General features: G+C 49.0%; 1 protein-coding gene across 5 annotated transcripts in view; it reads left to right on the forward strand.

Moving 5' to 3' along the window:
• The window catches only part of LOC118217274 (caskin-1-like), a 60171-nt gene that overhangs the window by 8564 nt on the left and 24750 nt on the right, over positions 1-26857 (forward strand). For all 5 annotated transcript variants that reach the window (XM_035399137.1, XM_035399139.1, XM_035399138.1 and 2 more), the window contains exons 2-4: positions 17848-17899; positions 25730-25827; positions 26468-26613. In XM_035399137.1, coding sequence (XP_035255028.1) covers positions 17848-17899; positions 25730-25827; positions 26468-26613 — 296 coding nt within the window. The remainder of the gene's footprint in view (positions 1-17847; positions 17900-25729; positions 25828-26467; positions 26614-26857) is intronic.

Genomic DNA, 26857 nt, shown 5'->3' on the forward strand with positions numbered 1-26857 from the left:
GAAAAGAAACAACATGGAAATGGCCAACATAAGCAATAGACATTGGAGGTACTGCCCCCTGGCTTTCAAAGCTAGTAAACCCTCTTTGCACTGTAGTCCTGAGCCAGCACATGTGTTCGGTGAAGGTACATATCTGTGTGGGTGGAGCTGGGTGCGCTCCATAGATCCTCCCAGTTTTCCATGGTTTTAATGCAGTCCACGAAGTTAGTCTGCCCGGATGTTCCTCCTTTTCCAGCTGACCCCGATCACTGGATTATTGTTGTGTCCATGTTTTCACTGTGCTATTATTATGGTCTGCCTTGCATCTGTGCTGCGGTACCACAGTATAAAGCAACCTTAGCAGATATCACTACAGAGCTAATGAAATGGAAGCACCCCCAGCAATGGGGGCAGTCAACAGCGTGGAACTGAATGTGGAGGCTAAATGCACATTTAGTCTGAAAGGTTAAAAGCTCCGGGGCTGCAGGACTGATGCCAGATTCCAGAGGGGTTGCAGATGTCTGCTCGTTTTGGAGGCTGTTGGAGGGAAAAGCTCTGGGAATCTCTGTTAAATGGAGGTTTTGGAGGGTGAGGTGACCTGAATTTTGGGCGCGTGGATAAAACGTGGCTAGATAGAAGGGAAATGCAGTTCCTGTGTGTCTCTGCCACAGAATCGACCCCAGACTGACTGCTGGTTCAGCTGTCTGAGATATGTGTGTGTCGGGGTGGGGGGGGGGGGGGTGCAGGCGGTTACTGCGGCAGTACTGTTGCATTATGGGGTACACTGTGTGTCCCAGACTCTGAGGTTGCTGGGCCAGTGACTTGACTGGTAGAGATGAATCGATGGGCCGGTCGATGTCTGCAGGTGTGATGCTTCATCAGGTCAGTCAGAGACCCCCCTGCAGCCTGGGGGATTCCCCAAGTGCATTCAGTCCGGCCGTGCTCTGGGCCTCTCCCGCGCTGGGGCTGTGGAGCTGGGGCTGGACTGGGCTGGACTGGGGGTGGACTGGAGCTGAACTGGGGCTAGACTGAGGCTAGTCTGGGGCTGGACAGACGCTGAAATGAGGCTGAACTGTGGCTGGTCTGTGGTTGAACTGGGGCTGGACTGTGGCTGAACCTGGATAATAGTATCGAATGCCTTCAGCAGGTTTCTGTACTGACCACCATGTGTTCTGTACTAGTGCCTGATTCTCTTACAGGGTCTGTCACACACTGGTGGCTAGCAGCTAACAGTATTTAATGAAAAGGTAATTTCCTCCATAAGTCCATAAAGTCACTTCCTGCTGACGGAGAGGCACTGTTCTCTCTGGGGAATGCCAGCCTTTGAAAAGGTGACAGGTGTGGTTTGGTGTTGTGCTTGTGAAAGTCATTTCTTGCGGTGGTAAATCTCAGTGTCGAGGGCCGTAGCTCTCAGTCACATTGTGTTTGTTTACAGCTGGCTGACAGAACACCAACCCAAGCAGCAGGGCATGATCAATCAACTGAGGGCCGTTTTTAGTGTGTGTGTGTGTGTGTGTGTGTGTGTGTGTGTGTGTGTGTGTGTGTGTGCGTGTGTGCGTGTGTGGCTGAATATGTGAAATTCCCACCCCTAATTTGGAATGTCGAGTCATCTTCTACCACAGCCGCGTTCATGTGCAAACCCCACTGCCGATTCGGGAGAGGACCGGCTCTCCTCCAAAACGTGTGGTTATCAGCTGCTCGTCTTCACACCATGGACTGCAGCAAAGCTCACACAGAGCGGAGTCGGAGGAAGACCATTCATGTGCGGCTTTCACGTGCTATCCGCGGGGCCCCGGTCAACCAGTTGGGGTCGCTAGATAGCGATGAGATGCAGACCCGTAATCCACTGAACCCTCCCATAGCCTGGGCACAGTGTTAGACTGCACTCCTTCCATAGGCAGGGAGTTACTGTTATGCTAACAAGATGACCCGGGATTTCCGTGCCTTGAAAATGTAATTGCAAAATAATAGCCTGCTCTCCAGAATACCACTAGGTAAGTCACACCGACAGAGCGATTAGCTACAGCATTACAGAAATTTCACAGGGTAATTTCTCAGTGTAATTTGTGGAGATAATGACCGCATGATGTGCTGTCGAGGACTTGGGGGTCCTGGAGAGCAAACTGTCTCTGGTCCTGTGCAGAAACTCAGAGATCTTGTGTGTGAGAATGCTGACGTCTTTTTTCCAGAAACTGTCTGCAGGCTGGTAGCACTGTCGCCTCACAGCAAGAAGGTCCTGGGTTTGAATCTGTCCAGAGCCTTTCTGTGTGGAGCTTGCATGTTCTCCCTGTGTCCGTGTGGATTTTCTCCCGGTATTCTTGTTTCCTCCCACAGTCCAAAGACATGCTGGCAGGCTAACTGGAGACTCTAAATTGCCTGTAGGTATTAGTGTGTGAGTGAATGGTGAGTGGAGTGTGCCCTGCGATAGATTGGTGGCCTGTCCAGGGGGTATTCCTGCCTCTTGACCCAATGCATGCTGGGATAGGCTCCAGCACCCCCTGTGACTCTGCCCAGGATAAGCGGGTACAGATAATGCATGGATGGATGAATGGATGAATGGATGTCTGCAGGCTGGTTGTGTTGTAAATCTCTTCTTCCCCAGACCTTCCTGGGATTGTCCCTCGTTTTCTCTTCAAATGTCCATCTCGTGGGGGTGCGAGGTGTGCTGAGAGATGCTGGGGCTCGGCATTCTGTGCAGGAAAGACTACATGGCTTCTGTTGGCTTCTCCAACGGATTTGTGACAGTCTAAGGCAGTTTGTGTCTGATGCTGTACTGAATTGTCAAGCGCAGGACAGCCACAGCAGGCGATGGAATGAAGGAATCAAACTAAGATTAGGCTAACAAGGTATCATTCTTTAAATAATCACAAAGCACAGTGTCTATGACAGATAATCTACATGAAATTTGGTGAAATGTAATTTTATTGCGTAAAACTGACTCTTTAATTAGTGTTCGTTATCATCTGAGGATTGTTAATATGGGTGCACACAGACACACACACATACACGCACACTCACACACACACCCCGGTCAGCCCCTCAGTCATTTGTGTTATCAGTACTGCTGAGGAGATGTAATTCTCTCTTGAGTAACTGATCCCCTGTGTAATAATGACCAGCTCGCTTCAGCCTTCAGAGATGGACTCAGTGACCTGCTGCTGGGGTCACAAAGCATTTAAAGAACATCTAAAACAGAGGAATTTCGTCAGTTCAGTTGTACAGAGCATTGCAGGGACAGTATTCTTAAGCTGCGTTATCTGTGTGGGCTACTGTCGGTACTGCAGCTTGCACAGGGACATACTCACCCAGGCCCCCGCACACCCTGTCCTGCCTCACCCTGCCCCATCTCCACACCCCACCCTGCCCCATGCCCCGCCTCCCACACCACAAACTCCACCCCTTCCCAGGAAGCCTTGTCCTGAGGTTCTTATTTTCACTGGTCGTTCTTTAAAAAAAAGAAACAATTTCTATTCCCCACGGAGCCTTTTTTCTACAACGCCTTCCCCTGGCTGATTACGCTGAAGATAAAAGTGCTTTAGAGTAATTTGGCAGGGTGAAGGAGTGCCCCCGCGCGCAGAGAGGACCGAGGCTGCTCGTGTGGCGGGCGGGCTGGCACTCGCCCTGGGTACCCAGCCTGGGCACAAACGGTCTCAGCGGGAGCTGCAGGCTTGCATAACGAAGGCTTTCAACCCCCTTCCTTTCTTTATTTATTTATCTATTCATGGCTGATTTATCTAGGAAGAACCCCACTGAGACTGAAATCTCTTCATCAGGGGAAACCTGGCCAAGGCTGCAGCATGCATCAATGCACAATGCACACCACTGTTCTTAAAACAACATTAAAACTATTGCGTTAACGTACATCTATAAAACTAGGGATTATAGATAGATAACTACAGGATAGGCTGGCATTGGATGGGTTGGTATAGGATTGGCTGGTTTAGGACATTCTAATATATCATAGAATGATATATCATGGGCTGGTATAGGATAGGCTGGTATTGGGTATGTTGATATAGGATATAGTGGTATAGGACAGGCTGGTATATCATGGGCTGGTATGGTGTCTGCTGGTATAGGGGACACTGGTACAGAATAGGCTGGCATAGGATGGGTGAGTGGTTGTGGTTCTAATTCTGTTTATTCAGTTGTAGTTATTCCCCTCCTGCTGTAATCCTTTGTAGTAACACGTCTATCTACAGTGAAAAACTAAGGATATAAATTATGCACAGTGCAACACTTTTTACATTATTCATTCATTTTGCAGAGACACCTACCCTGGATGATAGTTCATGTCTCAGTAGTTCACACAGCCAGACATCACAGCAAAGGCCAGCGATGGCACAGTCACCAGATTTGAACCTGCAACTTGGGTGGGGGCTGGGTGAGGATGCCACGGGGACCCGGCCTATTGTAAGGAAGAATGTAATGGCCTCTCCTCTGATCAGAAACCGGGATTACTCAGCGAAAAGTGAACGTGAACTATTAATCTTTCTCTCATTGGTTAGCTGTTTGGCTAAAAAATGAGCAGTCCCTTATTTTTTTACATCACCATGGGAACATAAAGGCTGGAGTAGCTATGGTGTCTGGGCTGGGCTCCTGTGTGCTGTGAGCCTGTTGAGAAACAGTAGCAGTTAGCCAGTTCTCTAACTGCCATTTACACAGGACATTATTCATGTGTGATTAAGATTGCTTCACTGCTGTGACCACTGGACAAGATTGTATTGATTGATTGGTTGATTGATTGATTGATTGTTTTTATTTTTGGGTAAAATACATCATTGGATGCAGGCTCTGCCCAGAGGATGGCACATAAAAGCATTGGCAACACTTATTTTCAATGTGGTCCAACAGTCAATAAAACCAGATCTAAATTTCATTCTTTTAAAGCTTTCCAATAAAAAGAACACCATTAGATAATAAACCAATGAAATACATAAGATCAGCCATATAAAGGCAGATCCCACAAAAACCAAATCATGTTGTCCCACTGCAGCAGACCTAATCAGTTATTGATCTCCACGTGTACTGCTTCTATTATGCATCTAGAAAGGTGCCTAAATGGAACATTTTTGATGTATCTGCACTTTTGGAAGTGATGTGAAGTCATGCTTCAGATAAAGTAAAGAATAGTAACAGTTCAGCCAATCAGCATCAGTGTGGTTGGGGCTGGAAGTCCAGTTCCGCCTGCCCTAGTCTGGCACGTGGTCAAGTGCTGCTCATGGGTTGATAGTGTTCAGACATTCAGACATTGAGCAAAGCGACTGTAATGAGAGGCTGGGGGGGTGGAGGGTGGGGGGGTTGGGATGGGATGGGCTGGATCGATGCACACGCGTGCTGGTGCTCAGTCGGCAGGGATGCAGGGGGTTGTTGGTAAGTAATGGTATGGATTGCTGGGCCCTGATTGCACACAGCAGGCGGTATGTCAGACAGAAGAGAAGCCGCCGAACATCAGGTCTCCTAGTGACGAGGCCGTGGGTGACAGAGTCAGTGGGCCCCACATATCAGAATTGATTTCTCCCCCTTTTCCCTTAGCTATCATACTTTGTTAGGCCATCCTGTCTAGCTAGTTCTGTTGTAATCATAATTGATGATATTGGTTATGATTTCTGCTTTCTCATTAACTTGAAACATGCAGCACTGTGAAATTGCAATATGCAGAAACTGTCCAGACCAGGCCGTTGAATGGATGCGGTTGCTAGGAGACTGGAACCTCTGTTTTTGGCCGGAGCCAGGAAGCTGCAAAGAGCGTTATTTTGGATCGGAGGTTTAACGTGGATAGCTTCAGCTGTCAGAAAGATATTTTTATGTAATTACTTACTTGATGTAATGCTGATTGACACACGTTTTGTTGCTAGGCAGCCTGGGATTGTGATGCAGTCTCCAACCGGTGGTCCTTGGTCGCAGTGTCAATGTGGCTATCAGGCAAGAGGCCGACTCTTAGAGCCAGGATGGACCACACTGTGTGTGCCTGGGGCTACATGCTAAGGACTACCAGTTCTGTAGGGAGAGCACTGTGTGTGCGTATACAGAGCCGTGCGTATAAAACGGGGGTTGGATGTAAGAATCAGGGATATTGGGGTTTGACAGATAGGCCCACAGGCCTATGCGTCTGGGCTCAGCCCAGCATTTGGAGCTAGCTGTCTGCGCTAACCCTCCACACATACAGACGGTGAGATTATAATTTGTGCACCGCTAATGCTAACTGAAAGTGTGCTCGCACCGGGCACTCCCCTTTAGCCGCAAGGCCTCGATTCCAAGTCCCGACTCCGACCCAGCCAGGCACAGAACAGGGACACGATGCTCTCATTTTCCACAGAAGACCGAGCCTCATACCGTTAACACTCTGCATTGTGCCTTTACCTGAATTTCGCGTGCCTGAGCTTGAACCCGACGATCTGTCAGCAGCAGACACGATGCGGGCTGGAGGACAGGGCTGTGATTGCTGGCAGCGTGTAGCTCAGTAATCTGGGATTTTAAGTGTCTGAGCTGAAGCAGAGGTAAGGAGATTTGCTTGCTTCATGATTTCAGTAGCAGAGGTCTGTTTATAACACTGTTTTATGGGATTATCCTCCGAGCTTGCTTCTTAGTTGATCTATTTATTTTTTATATTTCTCCTATTTTCTCAGCAATGTTTTCTATTTTTTAACTTGTTTGCACATTTGCAAAAGTATACGAACACCTGAACATCACACCCATATGTACTTCTTGAACATCTCATTCCAAAACCATGGGCATTAATATAGAGTAAGGTGTGGCAGGTGTGTCACATTCGGCAGGTGCACCAGGTGTGTAAGGTATGTGAGGTATGCCAGGTGTGGAAGATGTAGCAGGTGTGCCATGTTCGACAGGTGCACCAGGTGTGTAAGTGTGTAAGTGTGTAAGGTGTGGCAGGTTCTCAGGTGTGAGGTACATGAGGTGTGTTAGGTGTGAGGTGTGTTAGGCGCTTCAGGTGCGTGAGGTCGGGCTGTTTCCTGGTTAGCTGTGGGTGTGTGGATCAGGCGTGGGGATGGTGTGTGTAAGGCTGCAGCTATCAGAGATGTGCTGCTTTGCAAACTCCTCCTTCACCCCCTCCTTCCCCAGATGCACAGTGCCAGAGGGAGGGGGTGCAACAAGGCCTCCAGCCAGACACACACTCACTTCCTGGACAGCGTAGGGTTTGGATTACAGGCTTAAAAATAGAAAAAGAAACATCTTTACACACACACACACACACACACACACGCAAATGCATGCATGCACACACACATGCACACTCACGCACACACGTGAAAACATGCATGCACACACGCTCACACACACACAGGTTGTGGACAGGACTGAGAGGACATCAGTTGTAGTGCCGTTGTTGACCTGAAGAAACCCTCATTATGAAAGAGATGATGCAGGTTGTTTTTCATAGAAAGTGGTAATGGCTCCCTGCCCTAATACTCCACTGTTCGGGGAGCTCTTTCCTCCACAGCAGTGTGTGACTTCAGAGGGATCTGCTGCCTTCTCTTCTGTCACCATCCTAGCTTAGGATGTGCTGATGTGCCCAAATACAACCCCCCTTTGCAGATGCCTACTGCTAATCAGGGCTCCACCCATGGGAGGTCCCAGCCAATCAGCTTCTCAGACATCACACCTTTGTCCTGCTCCCAGCCAATAAGCTTCTCGCATGTCATAGGATTGTCCCATTCGCTCCAAAATGCCTGCAGCAGTCAGGCTCAGGATTCGGTTTCCAAGGTCCTGATCGATGTTTGTTCATCGACAGGGACCAGATCTGGGTTTATTTTTGTTGCAAAGTGCTCTTCAGAACAGCACAAGGCCATTTGTGAGCGATGGTCGAGCAATCCTCCACCTCAACCTGTGTGTGCTAAATAAATGTGATGTCATGAGTCTGTTGCGAGCAACGTCATTGTTGAGAGGACAGAGTATCAGGCTGCAGGAACCCAGAACTTTTCTTTTTCTCATTTTGCCCGCAGATAAGGACACAGCCTCTCTACAGAGGAACCAGGGTCACATTTGCTAGTAATGAAGCGCTTAATGAGCTCTAAACAATTACTGTAATAGGTTTTAATAGTTTGCATCTAGAAGTATATGTGATTATAAGTTGCCTATTCAATTTCCTGTTTCTGTTAAATGTTTAGTCTGTATCATGGATGTACTGAGTTAATTAGCGTTAGTAATTACAGGATACTGTAGGCTAATAGAAATCAGATATTGGTTGCTTTGGTCTTGCCACATATTGTGCACTTCAAAGAGCCTTCAAAGATCTGCCTCGTCCAGGCCTTATCCTCCATGTAGGGATTCACAACAAAACAATCACATGCGCAAAACAGGCACATGCGCAAGCAAGGACACACACACTCACACACACTCACACACACACACACACACACACACACACACACACACTCACACACACACACTCACACACACTCACACACACACACACACACACACACACACACACACACTCACACACACACACACTCACACACACACACACACACACACACACACACACGCAGACACACGCAGACACACACACACACACACACAAACACACTCACACACACACCCACACACACACACACACACACACACACATGCACACACACGTGCGCACACACACCCCTCCAGTCACACATGTCCCCCTAGCCACATGCCCCTCTAGCCTCACGACCCCCTAGCCACACACGCCCCTCCAACTTGGTCCAGACACCCATCCGATCTCTTTTCTTTTTGTGCCAGTTTTTGCACCCCTGTGTCCCATCTGTGCAAACCAGCGGTGACACGGAGGCGCCAGTAAGAGGCGAGGACACCGACCGGCCCGGGTGACTTCTAAGGGCCCGAATACAGGCAGTTATTATCCCCTCCCCCACTGCCCCCCACCTCCTGTCTCCCAAACCCTTGTGCCTATTGGTCTCTTAATTTCACTCTAATTTGAGTGCTGTCTCATTAGTTTACTGGCTATAATCGGGCCCTTAGAAGGCAGTCGGAATGGATGGGGATGTTTACGTAGTGAATATTAATCATTATAATAATCGTTAATATTTTGTAAATCTTGATTTTTATTAATCAACCTGAACCCCCCTCTGTCTCGTTCACTGACAAGCGGAGGGTTGGCGTGGAGACTAGCCATGTGGGGTGGGGTGGAGACTAGCCATGTGGGGTGGGGTGGGGTTGGCGTGGAGACTAGCCATGTGGGGTGGGGTGGGGTTGACGTGGAGTAGGGCAGGTGTGGTAGGGTTTGGTGCGTTAAACACACAAAAGGCTGCCTGGTGGTGCGAGGGAGCATAGTGCAGCCGCCCCCACCCCCACCCCCCCCCACCCCCCCGCCAAATTTGCTGTAATCTAGTTAACGTCAGGAAATCGGACCCTGATTAGAATGGCGCTTGATTCATCAGATGTCCTCTTTGGATAAACTGAGATGCAGGGTTAACAAGCAGCTTCCCAGAATCGACCCGGATGTTCCGCGTACGAAACACGGATGGTTCTGGCATACGAACCCGACTGGGGGACGGGACGGGCCGGGCCGGAACAGGACGGGGGGACAGGCGAAATGCAGCTGTCAGAGGCTGCAGAGCAGAGCCCTGGAAGGTTCTAGAAAGCCCCTTTATCCCCGAGCGTGGTTCCATGCTAATTAGCCGTGCCTAATTGATGGCGGTCGCCGCCAGTTGCAGACTTGTAAAACGCACTGATGTGCCGTCGTACCTTTGATGGGGTCCGTGCAGTTCTGCGAGTCAAGAGCTTCTCTGCAGTATGGCTGGGAAGGAGGGCGTGGAGAATGTGTGAGTGATGTCATTTAGTATGATCGCCTTTCATTAAAAGCAGTAGCGCAGGTTCAGTTCCAACTGTCATGTGAAAGATTTTTCCCCATTGTGTTGGTATGTTAGAGGCCATGTTAAAGGCCAGCGCTATGATTGGTTGTAATAAAAAGTGCTGTCATTTTTACATGGTGAAACCAAAATGTATAAAAATACCCTTCAATAAAAGATGAGAATCTGCACTTTAACCACACGTGAGATTACAAATCTAAAATTGTGGAGTACAGGGCCAAATCAAGAAAAAAAGGCCTTTGTCCCAAACATTATGGAGGGCTCTGTATTTTTCGTATGTGAAAGTGAAGATGAACCAACAGCACTGTGTCATAGACTCTTATTCAGAGATAAACAGGCAGAAATAAATAAGCATGATTTTGTGGCTGTTATGTGTATAATGTGGCGTGTGGTGTGTGCGGTGTTCTGGAGTGGAATGTGGGTCTGCAGTATGTGTGGGTTTGCTCTCGCTGAGGCTGGTCGCTGGGTTACAGCGATGCGGTGTGAAGCTCAGCTCGCACACACCTGCTGTATTCGTGTGCTTATCTCACACTGACCCCGGATCAGCTGTCACTGCCTCACCTGCAGAGAGCAGGCTCTTTGAATAAGAAACACAATCTCCCCCATCGCCACGGGTAGCCTGGGTCTCTCAGACACATTCGCGCATGCTCAGCCTGCCCCGACATCTCCACACTGATGCCTTATGCTTCAAATTATGCTTAGTGCCAAGGACTGGAGGTGATGTGTTCATGTGTGCGCCTACAGTGTTTGTGTGTGTCTGTGTGTGCTGTGTGTATACTGTGTGTGCACTATATTTGTGTGTGTGTGTGTGCGCGTGTGTATAAAGCGTGTCTGCAGTGTGTGTGTTTGAACAGTATTTGTGTGTACATTGTGTGTGTACTTGTGTGTGCGCAGTCATTGTGTTTGTGTGTGTACAGTATGTTTGTAGTGTGTAGGATGAGCAGGAGGATGCTCGTTGCATAGCAACCCCTCCCCCCCGACACTCCACTTCCTCCCCCTCCCCTCCAGCCTTCGTCTCCAGCAGCTGAAGGTACTCTGAGAGTGAGATTAGAGGCTACGCCACAACGCCACCACTGCACTGCTGCTGCTGCCACTGCTGCTGCTGCTGCTGATATATCGAGTTAGGGGGACCCCCTCCCCACCCCCTCCCCCACTGCGGCTCCCTGCTCCTGAGGTGTGAAGCCACAGAACGCAGCTCTGAGGAGGGGAGGAGACACGGAGCGCGTGACCACGCGTGGGGGTGGGGGAGGCAGGGGCGGGCGGGGGCGGACGGGGGCGGGTGCGGGCCGTTTCAGGTGAACGAGAGGCCCGGCAGGGTGCTGCATGTGAGAACTGCATAACCATAGCAATGGCGTTTCCACGGTGATCACATTCGTTACCATGCATCCTCGCTGCCTGCATGCGGCCTGGCCCTCGATGTGCCCATACGGCTTCTGTGGTTCTCACTTCGCCAAAAAACTGAGACGACAGAATGTCTGAGCCAGCATCGATGAAGAGAGGGAAAGCAATCCAGAGATCCTGCACGGAGTAATCAAGATTTACTGAATACTGCAGACTGTGCTGTGGAAAAGGGTTTTTACTACAGACTGTGCAGAGGAAAATGGTTTATACTACAGACTGTGCAGAGGAAAAGGGTTTATACTACAGACTGTGCAGAGGAAAAGGGTTTATACTACAGACTGTGCAGAGGAAAAGGGTTTATACTACAGACTGTGCAGAAGAAAAGGGTTTACACTACAGACTGTGCAGAGGAAAAGGGTTTACACTACAGACTGTGCAGAGGAAAGGGGTTTATACTACAGACTGTGCAGAGGAAAAGGGTTTATACTACAGACTGTGCAGAGGAAAAGGGGAAAAGGGTTTATACTACAGACTGTGCAGAAGAAAAGGGTTTACACTACAGACTGTGCAGAGGAAAAGGGTTTACACTACAGACTGTGCAGAGGAAAAGGGTTTATACTGCAGACTGTGCAGAGGAGAAGGGTTTACACTACAGACTGTGCAGAGGAGAAGGGTTTACACTACAGACTGTGCAGAGGAAAAGGGTTTACACTACAGACTGTGCAGAGGAAAAGGGTTTATACTACAGACTGCGCAGAGGAAAAGGGTTTATACTACAGACTGCTCAGAGGAGAAGGGTTTATACTACAGACTGCGCAGAGGAGAAGGGTTTATACTACAGACTGCAGAGGAAAAGGGTTTATACTACAGACTGTGCAGAGGAAAAGGGTTTACACTACAGACTGTGCAGAGGAAAAGGGTTTATACTACAGGCTGTGCAGAGGAGAAGGGTTTATACTACAGACTGCGCAGAGGAGAAGGGTTTATACTACAGACTGCGCAGAGGAGAAGGGTTTATACTACAGACTGCGCAGAGGAGAAGGGTTTATACTACAGACTGCGCAGAGGAGAAGGGTTTACAATACAGACTGGCATGGAAAAGAGACACCGCAGAGAGAGTGTGTGTGTGTGTGTGTGTTGGCCACCTGTCTGGCTTCACTGTCATCATACTCATGTGGTAGGTCCCCATAATTAGGTCTGCACCATTTACTCTCACTGATGCTCGTTGTCTGACAGTGATGATCAACACGTCTCCTCTGGACGCACACAGACAGGACAGCAAAGTGTTTTGCTGTGTTGTCGTGGACACCTCTGGGAAAGCTTTACCTCCACATGAAATTAATGCATGTTGCGGAAGCTGCACATCTTCAGAAGCCTGTCCCTCATTTGGCAGTGAAGAAATGTGGGGTAATATCTTCCACAAAGCCCAAAACTGTTTGTTCCACAGGGGGACACCCTTTGCATCATATTTCAGCTCAGTTTATCTTCCGTCAGAGACAAAATTTGAGATTCTGTGTGGTTACCATGCACTAAAAAGGCAGTTAGACTAATAGCACATGGGTGTTGTGTTGTAGTTGATAACATGCACATTTAGTTGATAACGTATGTGTTTTATTGTAGTTGATAACGTGTGTGTTGTGTTGTAGTTGATAACACACGTTTGTTGTGTTGTAGTTCATAACACGTGTTGTGTAGTAGATAACATGCATTTGTTGTCATAGTAAATAACGCGTGCTTTGTTGTAGTTAACGCATGTGTTATGGTTGATAACACGTCTGTGTTGTATTGTAGTTGATAACACGTGTGTTGTAGTAGATAATGTGTATGTTGTTTTATAGCAAATAACATGTATTTTGTGTTGTAGATGATACACACGTGTTGTGTTGCAGCTGTGAACACGTGTGTTATTGTAGATAACATGCTTGTGTTATGTTGTAGTAAATAATGTGTGGCGTGTTGTAGTTGATAACGTCTGTTGTGTTGTAGTAAATAGTGTGTGTGTTGTGTTGTTGTAGTAAATAGTGTGTGTGTTGTGTTGTTGTAGTAAATAGTGTGTGTTGTGTTGTTGTAGTAAATAGTGTGTGTGTTGTGTTGTTGTAGTAAATAGTGTGTGTGTTGTGTTGTTGTAGAGCGTGGGAATGTTTGAGACCCTGCTGACAGAGGCGGAGAGGGGGAAAGAGTGAGAGGCGCTAGTTTATCAGCCCTTGGCAGAAAGCATCTGAAGTGTGCACAGTCCCTCCAAGGTGTTTTATTACCACCCACACACACCTTTCCATAGGAATGTGTGTGTGTGTGTGTGTGTGTGGGTGCGTGCGTGCGTGCGTGCGTGCATGCGTGTGTATGTGGGTTGATGTGTGTGTGTGTGAGTGCGCACACCTCCTGAATACGGAGGTCATGCGGAAGGCTTTGTGCTGTAAACATGCAGGCAAGGCCTCATGGGAAACTGAGTTTTCTGCAGAGTCAGCAGGGTGACATAGCTGCCCCATGTCAGTCGGGCAGGTGAGCTGAGGTCAGGGAGATCAGGTGCTGCCAGGAGGAGAGTGCAGAGACTCTGAGCCTCGGCCCAGTTCAGTACAGCAGCAACGCTGCTTCCTGTTCAACTCGTCTGTGAAGAAGGCCTCTCACCCTGTGACTCAAACCCTGATGTATTTACTGTCTCAGCTCAGAGATTCTCCCTTTGCACACCCATTTGAGGGGTTTTCTCCCCACTGTGGTGTTTTGTTTTGCCTGATGTGCTTGCTATTTGGGGGTTCAGGCCTGGAATTCAGTTCTTTTTTCTGCTACTCTGTAAAGCCTCTTTGTGACAGCTTTCTGTAAAAAGCGATATATAAATAAAATTGATTTGATTTGACAACAGAACATGAACAGAGACAGCTAAGACCATGGCCATGGACCCACAGTGGGCAGTTCAGTTTTAGTTCCATTTCTTTCAATCCCTTCTTCCTGCCTGCACTTGTCCGTCACTCATTTTTTAAATTTATTTAACCTTTATTTAACCAGGAAAAACCCCATTGAGATCGAAATCTCTTTTGCAAGGACGACCCGACAAATTTTAAAATAAAGAACTCATTCTTTCTCATCTCTCTCTCTCTCTCTCTCCTTCCACACCCTCCTGGGTGGAGCCTCGTGATTATTTTTTTATAAGCCCCACCCCCACCCCCACACCCCCATCATGCCGCAGTACAGTCGAGGCCCTTTCTACGCGCCACGCTGGCAGGAACACGGAAACTCCCAAACGTGGAATTTACCAGCGCGTCAGTCAGTCGGGTGCAGGCCAGGCCTTCTCTTACCCAGCAGCCACTTCCTGCCGGGATCAATAACCCAGCCCCATAAGTCCTGTGTAGCATTGCCCTCGGCTACCTGCTCTGTGGCTGTGGTGTGCGTCCCGCATTACTGCCAGGCTGAAGTCGTGGAGTAATACCGCTGGTCTCCTCCTGAGGAGAACTGCCTCCAGACTCACCAGTGCTCACTGGTGGGCCCAGTACTGCTATTTGCATGATTTTGTTTATTATATACACCCATTCATTTTGCTTTGTGTCATGTATTCATTGGAAAAAGTGTGGAGCAATTTATATTATTATTATTTTTCAATGAGGTGCTAGAATTGAGTAGCATGAATATTATATTCTTTGATATTAGGTTTTGATGTCTATAATCCCAAAATGGGTCTGTGGATTTCCTCTCTTGTAACGATGTGGCTGTGCACATATGTACAGCATATAAAAATGTCCCGTCAGTAGAGACAGATGCACAATAATAATAATCACAATAAATAATATATCACACATAGTAGTACTCATTTATGCACTACATAATACATGTTGCGTCCTGGGATGGTGGTAGTTTCTGTAAGGTAAAACTCAGGGAAAGTGTCTGGATGGATATAAAGAGGCTTTAATAAGACCCTGTAAGGGCCATTAAATTAAGATGTGCTTTGTGTGTCAGGTTGAACTATTTCCCTGGGCTTCAATTTAATGTACTGACAGACCTCCTCAGAAAATTCATTTCAAACTGCAGGTAAGTTAACAGACAGTATGTGAGACTGCTTATAACTGGACATCCCTTAGTGCCTTTTAAAATCTTTTGCAATATACACTCAGTGGCCACTTTATTAGTTACACCTGCTTGTTAAAGCAAATAGCCTCCTGCTCCTCCAAACAGCAAATCATGTGGCTGCAACTGAATGCAAGAAGTATGGTGACAAGGTTTATAATATCATGTTCAAGGGATATCCAGGAGATTGGACAGTTGTAGGTACTGGAAGCATCTGCCTTAACTCTCCTAATGTTCCGTGAAGGTTCTGAGTCCCAGAAATGGTCAGCTGGGACAGTGTTGAGGCTCACACAGGGACTGGAAGGAGGAACAATGATTCCATTCTAGTTGGAGAGTTTCACTCTGAGTCACGAATCCCAGCATTTCCCTTGGGGGGGTGTCAGTGCAGTCCAGTAGTTAGGGAGGTGGACTCGTAGCTTGAAAGCTGCAGGCTCACATCCTGGATGGAGCTTTGCTATTGTGCCTGTGGCTCTGGACATAACCGTTTGAAGAGCACGTTTTTTTAATGTTTTTTTTTTTCAGAATCCTAAGTCAGTGTTCTAGAGCTCCATTGTTTTAATTTACCAGTATTGATTGTTACATCGCCTTTAGAATGTTCAGTTAAGAACATTCTTATCCCATATTTCTGATCTTACACATTAAAAGGCTAATAAATGATCTGTAAATCATCTGTTAAGTGAATAAGTTGTGCGGAGTCTTTCTGCTCTGCTCTGGCCCGGTTCTGGCGCTAATGCAGAAACAGGATGATGCTCAGCAGGCATCTTCCTCCCAGTCACAAAGTTTAGAAGGAGGCCATTTTCTCACACCCATCCTGTACAGATACAGGAGCGCCAATGAAAGCAGATCTGGCGGTAACATCAAATGCTTTCTGACACTGGAAGCCACATTAGTGCTGTGCTTCTCCAGTGAGTCTGACCTACATGCCAGACTCACTACATGCTTCCCCAATGAGTCTGAGCTGAATTAGCACAGTGCTTCACCAATGAGTCTGATCTACATTAGCGCCATGCTTCCCCAATGAGTCTGACCTACATTAGCTCCGTGCTTCCCCAGTGAGTCTGAGCTGCATTAGCGCTGTGCTTCCCCAATGAGTCTGACCTACATTACCTCCGTGCTTCCCCAGTGAGTCTGAGCTGCATTAGCGCTGTGCTTCCCCAATGAGTCTGACCTACATTAGCTCCGTGCTTCCCCAGTGAGTCTGAGCTGCATTAGCGCTGTGCTTCCCCAATGAGTCTGACCTACATTACCTCCGTGCTTCCCCAGTGAGTCTGAGCTGCATTAGCGCTGTGCTTCCCCAATGAGTCTGACCTACATTAGTGCTGTGCTTCTCCAGTGAGTCTGACCTACATTAGCTCCGTGCTTCCCCAATGAGTCTGAGCTACATTAGCGCCATGCTTCCCCAATGAGTCTGAGCTACATTAGCGCCATGCTTCCCCAATGAGTCTGAGCTGCATTAGCACTGTGCTTCACCAATGAGTCTGAGGTACGTTAGTCTTTAACTTCCATGTAAGGCTGTAGCCTGAATCCATCACTATAATCCTGGGGCCCAGGAAGACCACATGACTGCCGTTTATTTAGCCTAGGTTACAGCTAGCATTGCGCATAAATTTCATTAACTTGTGTTCTGTCATTGACAGCATAATGAGTGCATCAGCTTTTGTTTAATATGCAGCAGATCTAAGCTGGTCCATTTGATGTTGTGTTATTGCGTTATTGTCCCTGAGTCAACGCAACAGGGACTAAATTTGAGAGTGATGAATTGAGGATGCATTTTCCTCTCTTTCTTCAACCTTGTTCCTCCCTAGGTGTCTGCTATGGATGAATGGCTTCAGCGTCGTCTTTGTTCTATGTTTCTGCTGGTGGTGATCCACAGCTATAACCGCGCTCTAGAGCTGACTGAAAATAACCCAAAGGACAGTCAGCAGTCAGCCTGTCCACCATCATTCTTGGCACTACGGGTCTGCTGAGACTGCAGACAGCACGGGACTGTTCTGAGAACCTCCTGCGGGTCCATACTGGAGCTGCGGTCCGATCGATAGATTTGTTGTAAGTCTCTGACACAGGTTGCTGGCTGGCCAGTCCAAGCTCTGTGAGTGAGAGCACGACCGGCTGGGAGAGGGGTGTGGTCACTGTGAGCACGGCCTGCTGGGAGAGGGGTGTGGTCACTGTGAGCAAGGCCTGCTGGGAAAGGGGTGTGGTCACTGTGAGCACGGCCTGCTGGGAGAGGGGTGTGGTCACTGTGAGCAAGGCCTGCTGGGAGAGGGGTGTGGTCACTGTGAGCAAGGCCTGCTGGGAAAGGGGTGTGGTCACTGTGAGCACGGCCTGCTGGGAGAGGGGTGTGGTCACTGTGAGCAAGACCTGCTGGGAAAGGGGTGTGGTCACTGTGAACAAGGCCTGCTGGGAGAGGGGTGAGGTCACTGAGCACGGCCTGCTGGGAATAGGTTCATTGCTGTAATGAGGGGCTGATCTATGGATCTCTCTCTCTCTATCTCATTGTTTCTCTCTCACTCTCTCTTCATTCCCCTGCTGGTTTTCTCCTGCTATATATGGACTAATGACATATTTTTACAGCGATTATAAATGTGTATCACTGAAGTTTTGAGTTGGGTTTTGTGCTGGCTGCATTAACCTTTCCTCCTCTCTCTTTCAGAGCTGCTGGGTTCTGCCAAGAAGGTGAACGTCAACTTCCAGGACATAGATGGGTAAGAGACTGGCAGTCTCTCTTTCTCGTTCTATACCTCGGGCTCATTCCAGTCAATTTTTTTTTTTTCCTCCATGCTTCCTTTCCTTGCATCCTTTCCTAGCTCCTAGCTACATCCTTCAGAGGATGCAAGGAAAGGAAGCATGGACAGAGGAATCGAGGAAATATGTATTTGGCAAATAGAACATCCTTGTTCAGTCGAGTGTCAGTTTGAATCCACGTCAGGTACAGGTGTGTTAGATGGAGAGAGGTAGATCCATTGGTCAATCATTTATACATCAGGCGTTCCCAAAAAGATACTGCTGCAGTCGTGCTTCCATGCTCAAGCAACCTTCAGCAATCTCCTAGCTTCTTCAAGGAGCATTTAACAGGTTGGAATTGAAGATTGCAGACCTCAATCGATTTCCAGGTCAGGCAAGGACCAAGGAGACAAGGACGGATAAAATAAGCAATTGGAATGAACCCCTTGTCTCTCTCTTCATCTCTTCTCCTCTCTCTCCTTTTCTCTGATGCTACCCACTGTATCTCTCCCTCCCCCCCCCCTCCAGTCTCCTTCATTAAGTAGTCCTCATTAATATAAACGGCCTATTTGATTAAAGAAGTTCAGAGTGCCGGTTTTATCGCTGCATCATTAAAGGGCTGACACAGGAACTTCTCCCTGCTGCCGAATGAGTGATTGCGTGAGGCGGCGGTTTTACCGCGAGACGTGGCCCGGCGGTGATGCGCAGCCGGACGGAGGGCTGCGATTAAGTGAGGTCGTAGGGGCGCGGTGCCGCGTTGCGTCTGGCGTTTTCCATGCGCCTTTGCTGTAATGTAACGCACCCTGGCCTTTATCAGAGCTGTGATGTCACAGAGCGCAGGGGGGAGGGGAGGGGAGGAGCAGCCGAACTGGGGCGACGGTAAAACCAACACCTCCTACTCAGACATTAAAGCCACAGCCATGAATGTCACAGCTCTCCTTCCTCAAGGGAGGGTTGAAGGTATAGGTGGGGCCTGCTGGATTTTTATTGTTATGTGGGGGCATTCGGGGTGTCCAGCACTTACCCCTGTGGCTCCAGAGGGGGGCAGAGGTGAGGGTCGCGTGGTGCGTTGTGCGTGCTATCATGCACTCGTGATCTGGAGGGAGGGTCTGTTCCCACACAGAGCCGTGTGAGGGAAGCCAGGTCACTGATGCAGCACATTCAGGCTGTACAGCCCTGCACTGAGCTGGAGCTGGGCTGGTCTGAAGACTGTGCCATCCACCTCCATGACTGTGTGGACTCACTATGAGGATAGCATCTCACTCTGTGGAGAGAAACTGAAGGAGACTGACGCACTCTGAGTGAAAGTCACGCTGAACATGCTCTTAAAAGGAACCTGACGCTGTGCACACAGCACTGTCTATCCTACACCCAGGGAAGGTGCTTGACTGGACAAACCTGGCACAGCCTGGTGTGTGTGGGCCTTGAGCTGGTCTGTCCTTGGTGTGTGTTGCTTGGCAACACTCAGTTATGCATATTGCCTTTTTCAGAAAAAAATGCCGAGTTGATTTTGTTTTTGAACAAGATGCCTGTGTGGAATGACAGCGGACAGGGTAGCAGAATACAAGCAAGGAGGCCCATACCTGTTAGGCCACAGAGATGTGCCTCATTCTGGCTGCTGGGTTGATTAACATAGTTAATTTGTTTCCCTGGCTGGGTGTTAATGACCTCTCATCATCAGTGCACAGGAAGCTGCAGAAATTGTCCCCACAGTGACCCCTTATCTCCATTCATTAACATACAGATCAGTCCCGAGTGACAGTCAGACTTGCTGGGTTTGTCAGAGCCAATCAGGAGCAAGGAGCTTTGTAGGTTCTCTGGGCTAATATAGGAAGGTGTTGGGACACGGAGAGAAGCTCATGACCGCGCGACCTGGTTCCCCCACTCACACCCAGGATCCATAAACCTGAGTCCTGACCACATTTCCAACCAGGCTGTCTGGCTGGCTGACTATCCTTCTCCAGTTTACTTCAGCTCATGTGTGGGCGGACATTCTGGCTCAAAATGGCTGCCGTGCACCGCCCAGATGAGCCCCCTCCCAACCCTGTAAAGCCCTTTATTCCATAAAAGTTGCTACATAAATTGGATCCATTATTACTATTTTTTAAATAATTGGAACTAATAAATGCTTCTTGTGTACAGAATATTCTCTGAATCTGTAGGAAAGCCAACAAACATAATTCTTCATCGAACAGAGGAGTGAGTAATAATTAGCACTGTGTGGAGAGGCTACCTCAGGAGTATCATGGGGTGAAAGCGTTAATGTGTTTTTTCCCCTCTACAGCATTGACTGTCCTTAAATTCTACCATATTTATGCAGTTCAACATGCAGCTGCTATTGTAGAAAGTCCATTAGCATCAAGATAAATTACCACTTTAATACGCTTTATACCCACTTACAGTGTGCCTTTAAGGAAATGATGCTGAAACCCGTTATAGTTAACGAGGCTTCAGGAACCAGAGAGTGGGCGGAGCTACAGCTCAGTAACATGCGGTGTCAGTCTCATTGATAATTCTGTGTGATTGGTCCCTGCAATTTCAGGTTGGCAGGGTCTTTTGCTCCCATAAAACGGCAGTGTTCTTTTACTCTCTGGCTGGTGCTGATGCTGCTTGTGTCAGTTCTGCTTCCCCCATCCGCTGGTGCTGTGAATCTGGAGAGCCAGTCTTTTCTGGACTTGAGCCTGAAGGGCTGACGGTCCTCACAGTCCTGTTATAAAAAACGTTTATTGTCAGGTTATAAAAAAACTTATTGCAAAAGGGAAAAGCCTGGAGCACACGGATGTAAAATAACCCCTTTAATGGTGCAAAATAAAGCTGACGCGTTTCCATGCAACTGCATCTTCGTCAGTCGTATACATTTTCTTTATATGACTCTGATGAAGACGCAGTAGCTTCGGAATGTGTCCGTTTTATTTTGCGCCATTAAAGGGCTTATTTTACATCCGTGTGCTCCAGATCTTCTCTTTTTGCAGTCTTACATTGTCCTTTATCTGAGAAGCACTGGATCGGCCTTTAGACTGACTGATGTGCTGTGACCTCCTTTTTAAATAGAAAACTTATTTTCTCCAAAAATACGAAATCAAAGGAATAATAATAATAATTCAAATAATAATAATAATAACATTCACTGGACTGATCACATCACTGATGGAACTGAGGATTTAATGCCTTGTTATAGTAGTGAGTGAGTGTGTGAGTGCACGTGAGTGTGTGAACGTGCCTAAGTGTGTGTGTGTGTGAGAGTATGTGTGAGTGCACGTGAGTGTGTGAGTGCGCCTAAGTGTGTGTGTGTGTATGTGTGAGTGAGTGTGTGTGAGTACGTGTGAGTGTGTCATATACCCAGTCTAGTGCTGTATCACAGGATGTGCTCATATCTGATACCCGATCTATCCCACGTTCCCGGAAGCTTCCAGCACCCCTCTCGCTGTCAGCGAGAAACGGGCGAGTGCCGCGAGCAGGCCAGGGTTGTGAAGCCGCGCGCGAGTCGCTCAGCAGGCCCGCGGAGCGGCTGAGATCAGGAGCGTGGGCCAGATCAGCAGGGTCAGCGGCGTTCCTGCTCAGGACACATACTCCGTTTAATTTAATAAGGACAGAACCAACAACCTAACATGCAGCACATGAACTGCTGGGAGGAAGTGCTGGCTGCTTTGCAGTACGTTTCTTCCCCCCTGACGCGTGTACTGTACTGACCTGCGATATACTTATGTACTGCGATATACTAAATACAGTATGTGAAATAGAAATAGGTGTTCCTCCATGTCAGGGATTCCTTATTCTTCCACTATCTACCGAGCTGCAGAAGAAGTTTTTCATCTCAGTGGCATCCTGTGGTCCTTATGTATCCCATAGTCCCATATTCCAAACACTAATCTGGTGTGGGACTGTCTTGTGGGCGTTTACAACCAGTACTTCTACTGCGCATTGAGTAGATAACAAAAAAACCAGTTGTCCTTTTTCAAGATGTGGCGATCATCATATTTCAGTAGATTTGTATCTGTCTATTAGTTTACAATAAATTAAGAGCGAAGGTAGCCTGTATTATAGACTGATTAATGAGTCTGTCCAGGACGACGAGAGAAGGAAGAGAACCAGTTCATATAAAAACTGAAGGGATAAATATCCTACAGTATTTCCTACATACTGTTTATTACCAAAGACTCATGTGCTGTGCACATATTTTAGATGTTATGAGTCTGTGCAGAGGTGCCCTCAGTGTCTGTCCCCATTTTAATACCAACTGCATGTGGCTTGTTCTGTGGGGTCTTTCTGAAAAATCTATATTAAAAGCCAGCTGAGAACATTGATCTTCTCTTGTGACAACCTGGAGAGTTCTGTGAGAATGCCTGGGCTGCCAGGCACCAGCTGGGCAGTAATCAGGGACCAGCAGGGCAACCAATCGAGTACCAGCTGGTCAGCCAATCAGGGACCAGCTGGGCAGCCAATCAGCCATACAGAGCTTAGTGTGTGGCTAGATGTAGTCAGCTGGACTTCATACCCATTTTAGGCACTTGAACACTGGGGTTAACGCTCCTGTTTCAAAAGCCATGGGGTAGCTTAACACCTGGGCTACCTGACAAGCCCAATTCTCAGCCGTGCTTCCCTGTTCTAGGAACGCAATCCCCAGTGTGTACAGCACACTCTTCCAGCCCTGCTGATGTGATATCCTGCCGGAAATGAAATTATATCAAAAAGTGGCGGATGGGGAGGGTGGGGCAGGTTATCGTGTGTTAGTGCAGGGTGAGTGGGGGCTTTGGGGTTGGGGGTTGGGGGTTGGGTCTCGAGGGGTCATGGATGTAAACATGCATATTAATAAAATCATAATAAAATTGGCCACCAAATTAAATGGGAGGGGTGGGGTGGTGAGGGGGGTGGGGTGAGGGGAAAAAAGAGAGAGAGCTGCTTTCTATTTGGGCTGCAGCACGTTTCACTGCAGGGTGCGGTACGCAATGAGGGCGCTGTGGTGTGATTTATGACTGGGGCTCCACCAGCGGTGCTCCGGTTTTATTAAAATGCGCCGGGACTTCTGAGTGATGCACAGGACAGGGGACAGGAGGCGCACAGGAGGCGCACAGGACAGGGGACAGGAGGCGCACAGGACAGGGGACAGGAGGCGCACAGGACAGGGGACAGGAGGCGCACAGGACAGGGAACAGGAGGCGCAAAGGAGGCGCACTGGAGGACCGTCAGGTGGTTTTAACCTGGCCGTTTGGTCCAGTTTCATTTCCAGTGCCATGGTAACGAGCTTCACCTCCCAGCGATCCATGATGCCGCAGTTCTGATTGCAAACTAAGAGACCAGAATGGATGCTGCTGGCTGAGGCCTCTCGGAACAGCCAATCAGAGTGAAGGAGAGCTGGAGAGCTGGACAGACGTGGCAAAGGGCACACCAGACCACACACACACACACACATACACATGCCCACAAGCACACACATTAAATGCCCACTCACACACACTCTTACATTCATACACTAGTCCACAAGCACTCACATATACATGCCCACACACACTCACACTCATGAACACATGCCTACAAGATACCCCCCCCCACACACACACACACTCATACACATGCCCACAAGCACACAAATGTACTTGCCCACACACACAAACGCACACACTCATACACTCATACACATGCCCACACTAACACACAGATATATACGCCCACGCATGTGCACACACACACATACGTGCACGCAGCATCACACATACACAAGCCCGCGAGCACAAACATATACATGATCACATACACACACGCACACGCACACACACTCATGCACATGCGCACGCACACACTCATACACATGCCTCCACACACACATACACACACCCATGTACACACACTCAGTCACACATACATACACATTGCACACTCACTCTTCTAGTGATGAGGGCTAGGGCCTAATAATGACTCATCCATGTTCTATAATGGCTGAGAGGCTGCTTACTGGAGGCTGACATTTAGCGCTAATATGCGGTGTTGTGTAACTCTACAGTGTATTGAATGCTCTGCTATCACATTTTGACACTTCATTCTGAGTAACAATTTTTTGAAAGCTTTATGACATCTGTCAGATGATGAATGTAACAAAAATGTTTTGCCCCCCTAGATTTGGCAGCTCATTGTTAGGGTAAGTAGTGTTTATGGAGTTCTGAGGAACCATTTTTTCGCAGATAACTTGACAGTGATTTCACATAGTGACCATTCCCATCTGGCTCTGGGTGTTGATGAACAATTCGCCACCCAGGTAAACTCACACCTGTAACACCCCCCCCCCCCGCCACCCCGTCCAGTGCGAATAATTCAGGCACAGAGCTGGGTTTCTCTGCTTATTGATGAGTCAAAAGCATCACAGTGGAGGGGTGGAGTACAGGGTGGCTGCAGGGAAAGGGGCTCTCTAATTGGTGGAGGTTATTCAAGTGAGAGCTGATTGGAAGTCACCTTTGATTTCCATCACGCTGGCTGGCATGTCCCGCGGCTACAGCCATGACGGCGCTGAAGGACCAATCCCGCGTGCCTAATTGGAGAAGGCCGAGCGGCTGAACCATCGGGCTGTCTCCCCAGGGGAGGCCTTGGGGTGGGGGGAGGGGGGGGTGAAATTAGGTCAGACCCCCTACCCCGGCTGACTGCCCCCTCCCACTCATGCGAGGGGTCAGTGAAATCCCTTCGGCAAATCGGCAGGGAAGGAGAGAGGGGTGGCGTGCGTTTGTTCAGCTGCACTGGTCTCCTGGAGGATAGAGATGGGGGGGGGGGGGGGGGGGGGAAGTGTGGTGTGGGGGGTGTTGGGCGGGGCTCTCTTGAGAATGGAAGCAAAAGCTAGCAGAGAAACGGGCATCACCCAGGCAACAGAGACCCCAGAGCCTGGTCCAGCCCAGCCCAGCCCAGCCCAGCCCAGTCCAATCAGCAGTCAGCACTGTTTCCAGCAAGTCAGTCGACCCCCCCCCCCCCCCCCCCCCCCCCCCCCCGCGCCACCCTAAATGATCAGTTTGCGGCAAATCTTCTATGTCAGCCGTAATTCTGCGTTACAGCCGCTCTCATCATTAGTAACGCGCAGCGAGACGCCGAGCCGTCGGAGCGTTGTTTGTGACACGCCTGCGTGGGACGGGATCTGGCAGCTCTGTCTCTCTCCGCCCCGGAGCGTAGATTCCTGCCACCGGGCATCGGGGCGGCGGAGCCAGAGACGTCCACCCATCACCCGAGGGCCGTGGTAACCAACCCTGTTCCTGGAGATCTGCCGTCCTGCCGGATTTCACTCCAACCCTAATAAAGCACACCTCATTCAGCAGCTAGAGATGTTGAGCTGCTAATTAGTAGAGTCAGGTGTGCTAAATTAGGGTTGAAATGTCAACCTACAGGATGATCGATCTCCTGGAACAGGGTTGGTTACTACTGCTCTAGGGGCTCGCTAACTTGGTGGGGAGGGAGGGGGGGGTTAGTAATGATTGTTTTACTCTTGCAGTCACTCTATAACTCTGCAAACAAGATCATATTGTAAGAAGCTTTGCACTGGAAACACACAAAAATAAACGTTAAATGAAATGACCCAGGCGTCTTCATTTAATTTCCAAACTCTTCCATTACAAACAATTTCCCGTTATCTCTCACATCTGTGTTCCTCGGGAGAGAATCCCGCAGGCCTCACTGGTAGCGCAGAGTCTGGGGCTGATGTGAGCGCATGCTGTACGTGGCTAAACCAGGCCCGCCCAGGCCTGTGTGCCGGCCTACCGCTGCCTGTACGCCGGCGGTCCGTCCGTCCGTCCGTCCGTCTGTCCGTGATTCTGACGGTCTGTCTCCTCCGCGCTCTGCAGCTTCGCCGCGCTGCATCATGCCGCCCTGAACGGCAACCTGGAGCTCATCTCGCTGCTGCTGGAGTCCCAGGCCACGGTGGATATCAGGGACCAGAAGGGTGAGTGCTCCCTGCAGCCCTGCTGCCCCAATATCACTAACTCACTCATCCCCACTGCTGCCCCAATATCACTAACTCACTCATCCCCACTGCTGCCCCAATATCACTCCCTCACTCATCCCCACTGCTGCCACAATATCACTCCCTCACTCATCCCCACTGCTGCCCCAATATCACTCCCTCACTCATCCCCACTGCTGCCCCAATAACACTCCCTCACTCATCCCCACTGCTGCCCCAATATCACTCCCTCACTCATCCCCACTGCTGCCCCAATATCACTCACTCATCCCCACTGCTGCCCCAATATCACTAACTCACTCATCCCCACTGCTGCCCCAATATCACTCACTCATCCCCACTGCTGCCCCAATATCACTAACTCACTCATCCCCACTGCTGCCCCAATGTCACTAACTCACTCATCCCCACTGCTGCCCCAATATCACTCCCTCACTCATCCCCACTGCTGCCCCAATATCACTCACTCATCCCCACTACTAACCTGACTCTGAGCCACACAGAAGATTTAGTCACGTGTCCACAGTACTGGGAGTGGCCAGGCCTGTTTCAGTGGGAGATTGACATTGTGCTGCTATTGGCAGCGGCATGACCGCTTGTCCCTGTTCTCTTGCCGTAGGGATGCGGCCCCTGCACTACGCTGCCTGGCAGGGTAAGGCAGAGCCCATGAAACTGCTGCTGAAATGTGGCTCTTCAGTGAACGGCCAATCGGACGAGGGCCAGATTCCCCTGCATCTGTCTGCACAGCATGGACACTATGATGTGGTGAGAGGTGGTCCATCCTGCAGTCCTGGAGCCCCATATACCCCTGCTACACACATGCAAAAAAAAAAATTATTCTATTTACTCTATAAGAAAGACAATTCCCAGAAATTGTGCTAGAGAGTGCTTACTCACACAGATCCAGGGCAACCACTGCTGTTATCGTTTGAATGTGACCGTTCTAGGCCAAGGACTGCATATATTTTTGTTAAGACAGGACTGGTGTTACAGGTGCAGTAAGACCCAG

This window comes from Anguilla anguilla, chromosome 17 (assembly GCF_013347855.1).
Source record: "Anguilla anguilla isolate fAngAng1 chromosome 17, fAngAng1.pri, whole genome shotgun sequence".
In the NCBI taxonomy this organism is placed as follows: Eukaryota; Metazoa; Chordata; class Actinopteri; order Anguilliformes; family Anguillidae; genus Anguilla; species Anguilla anguilla.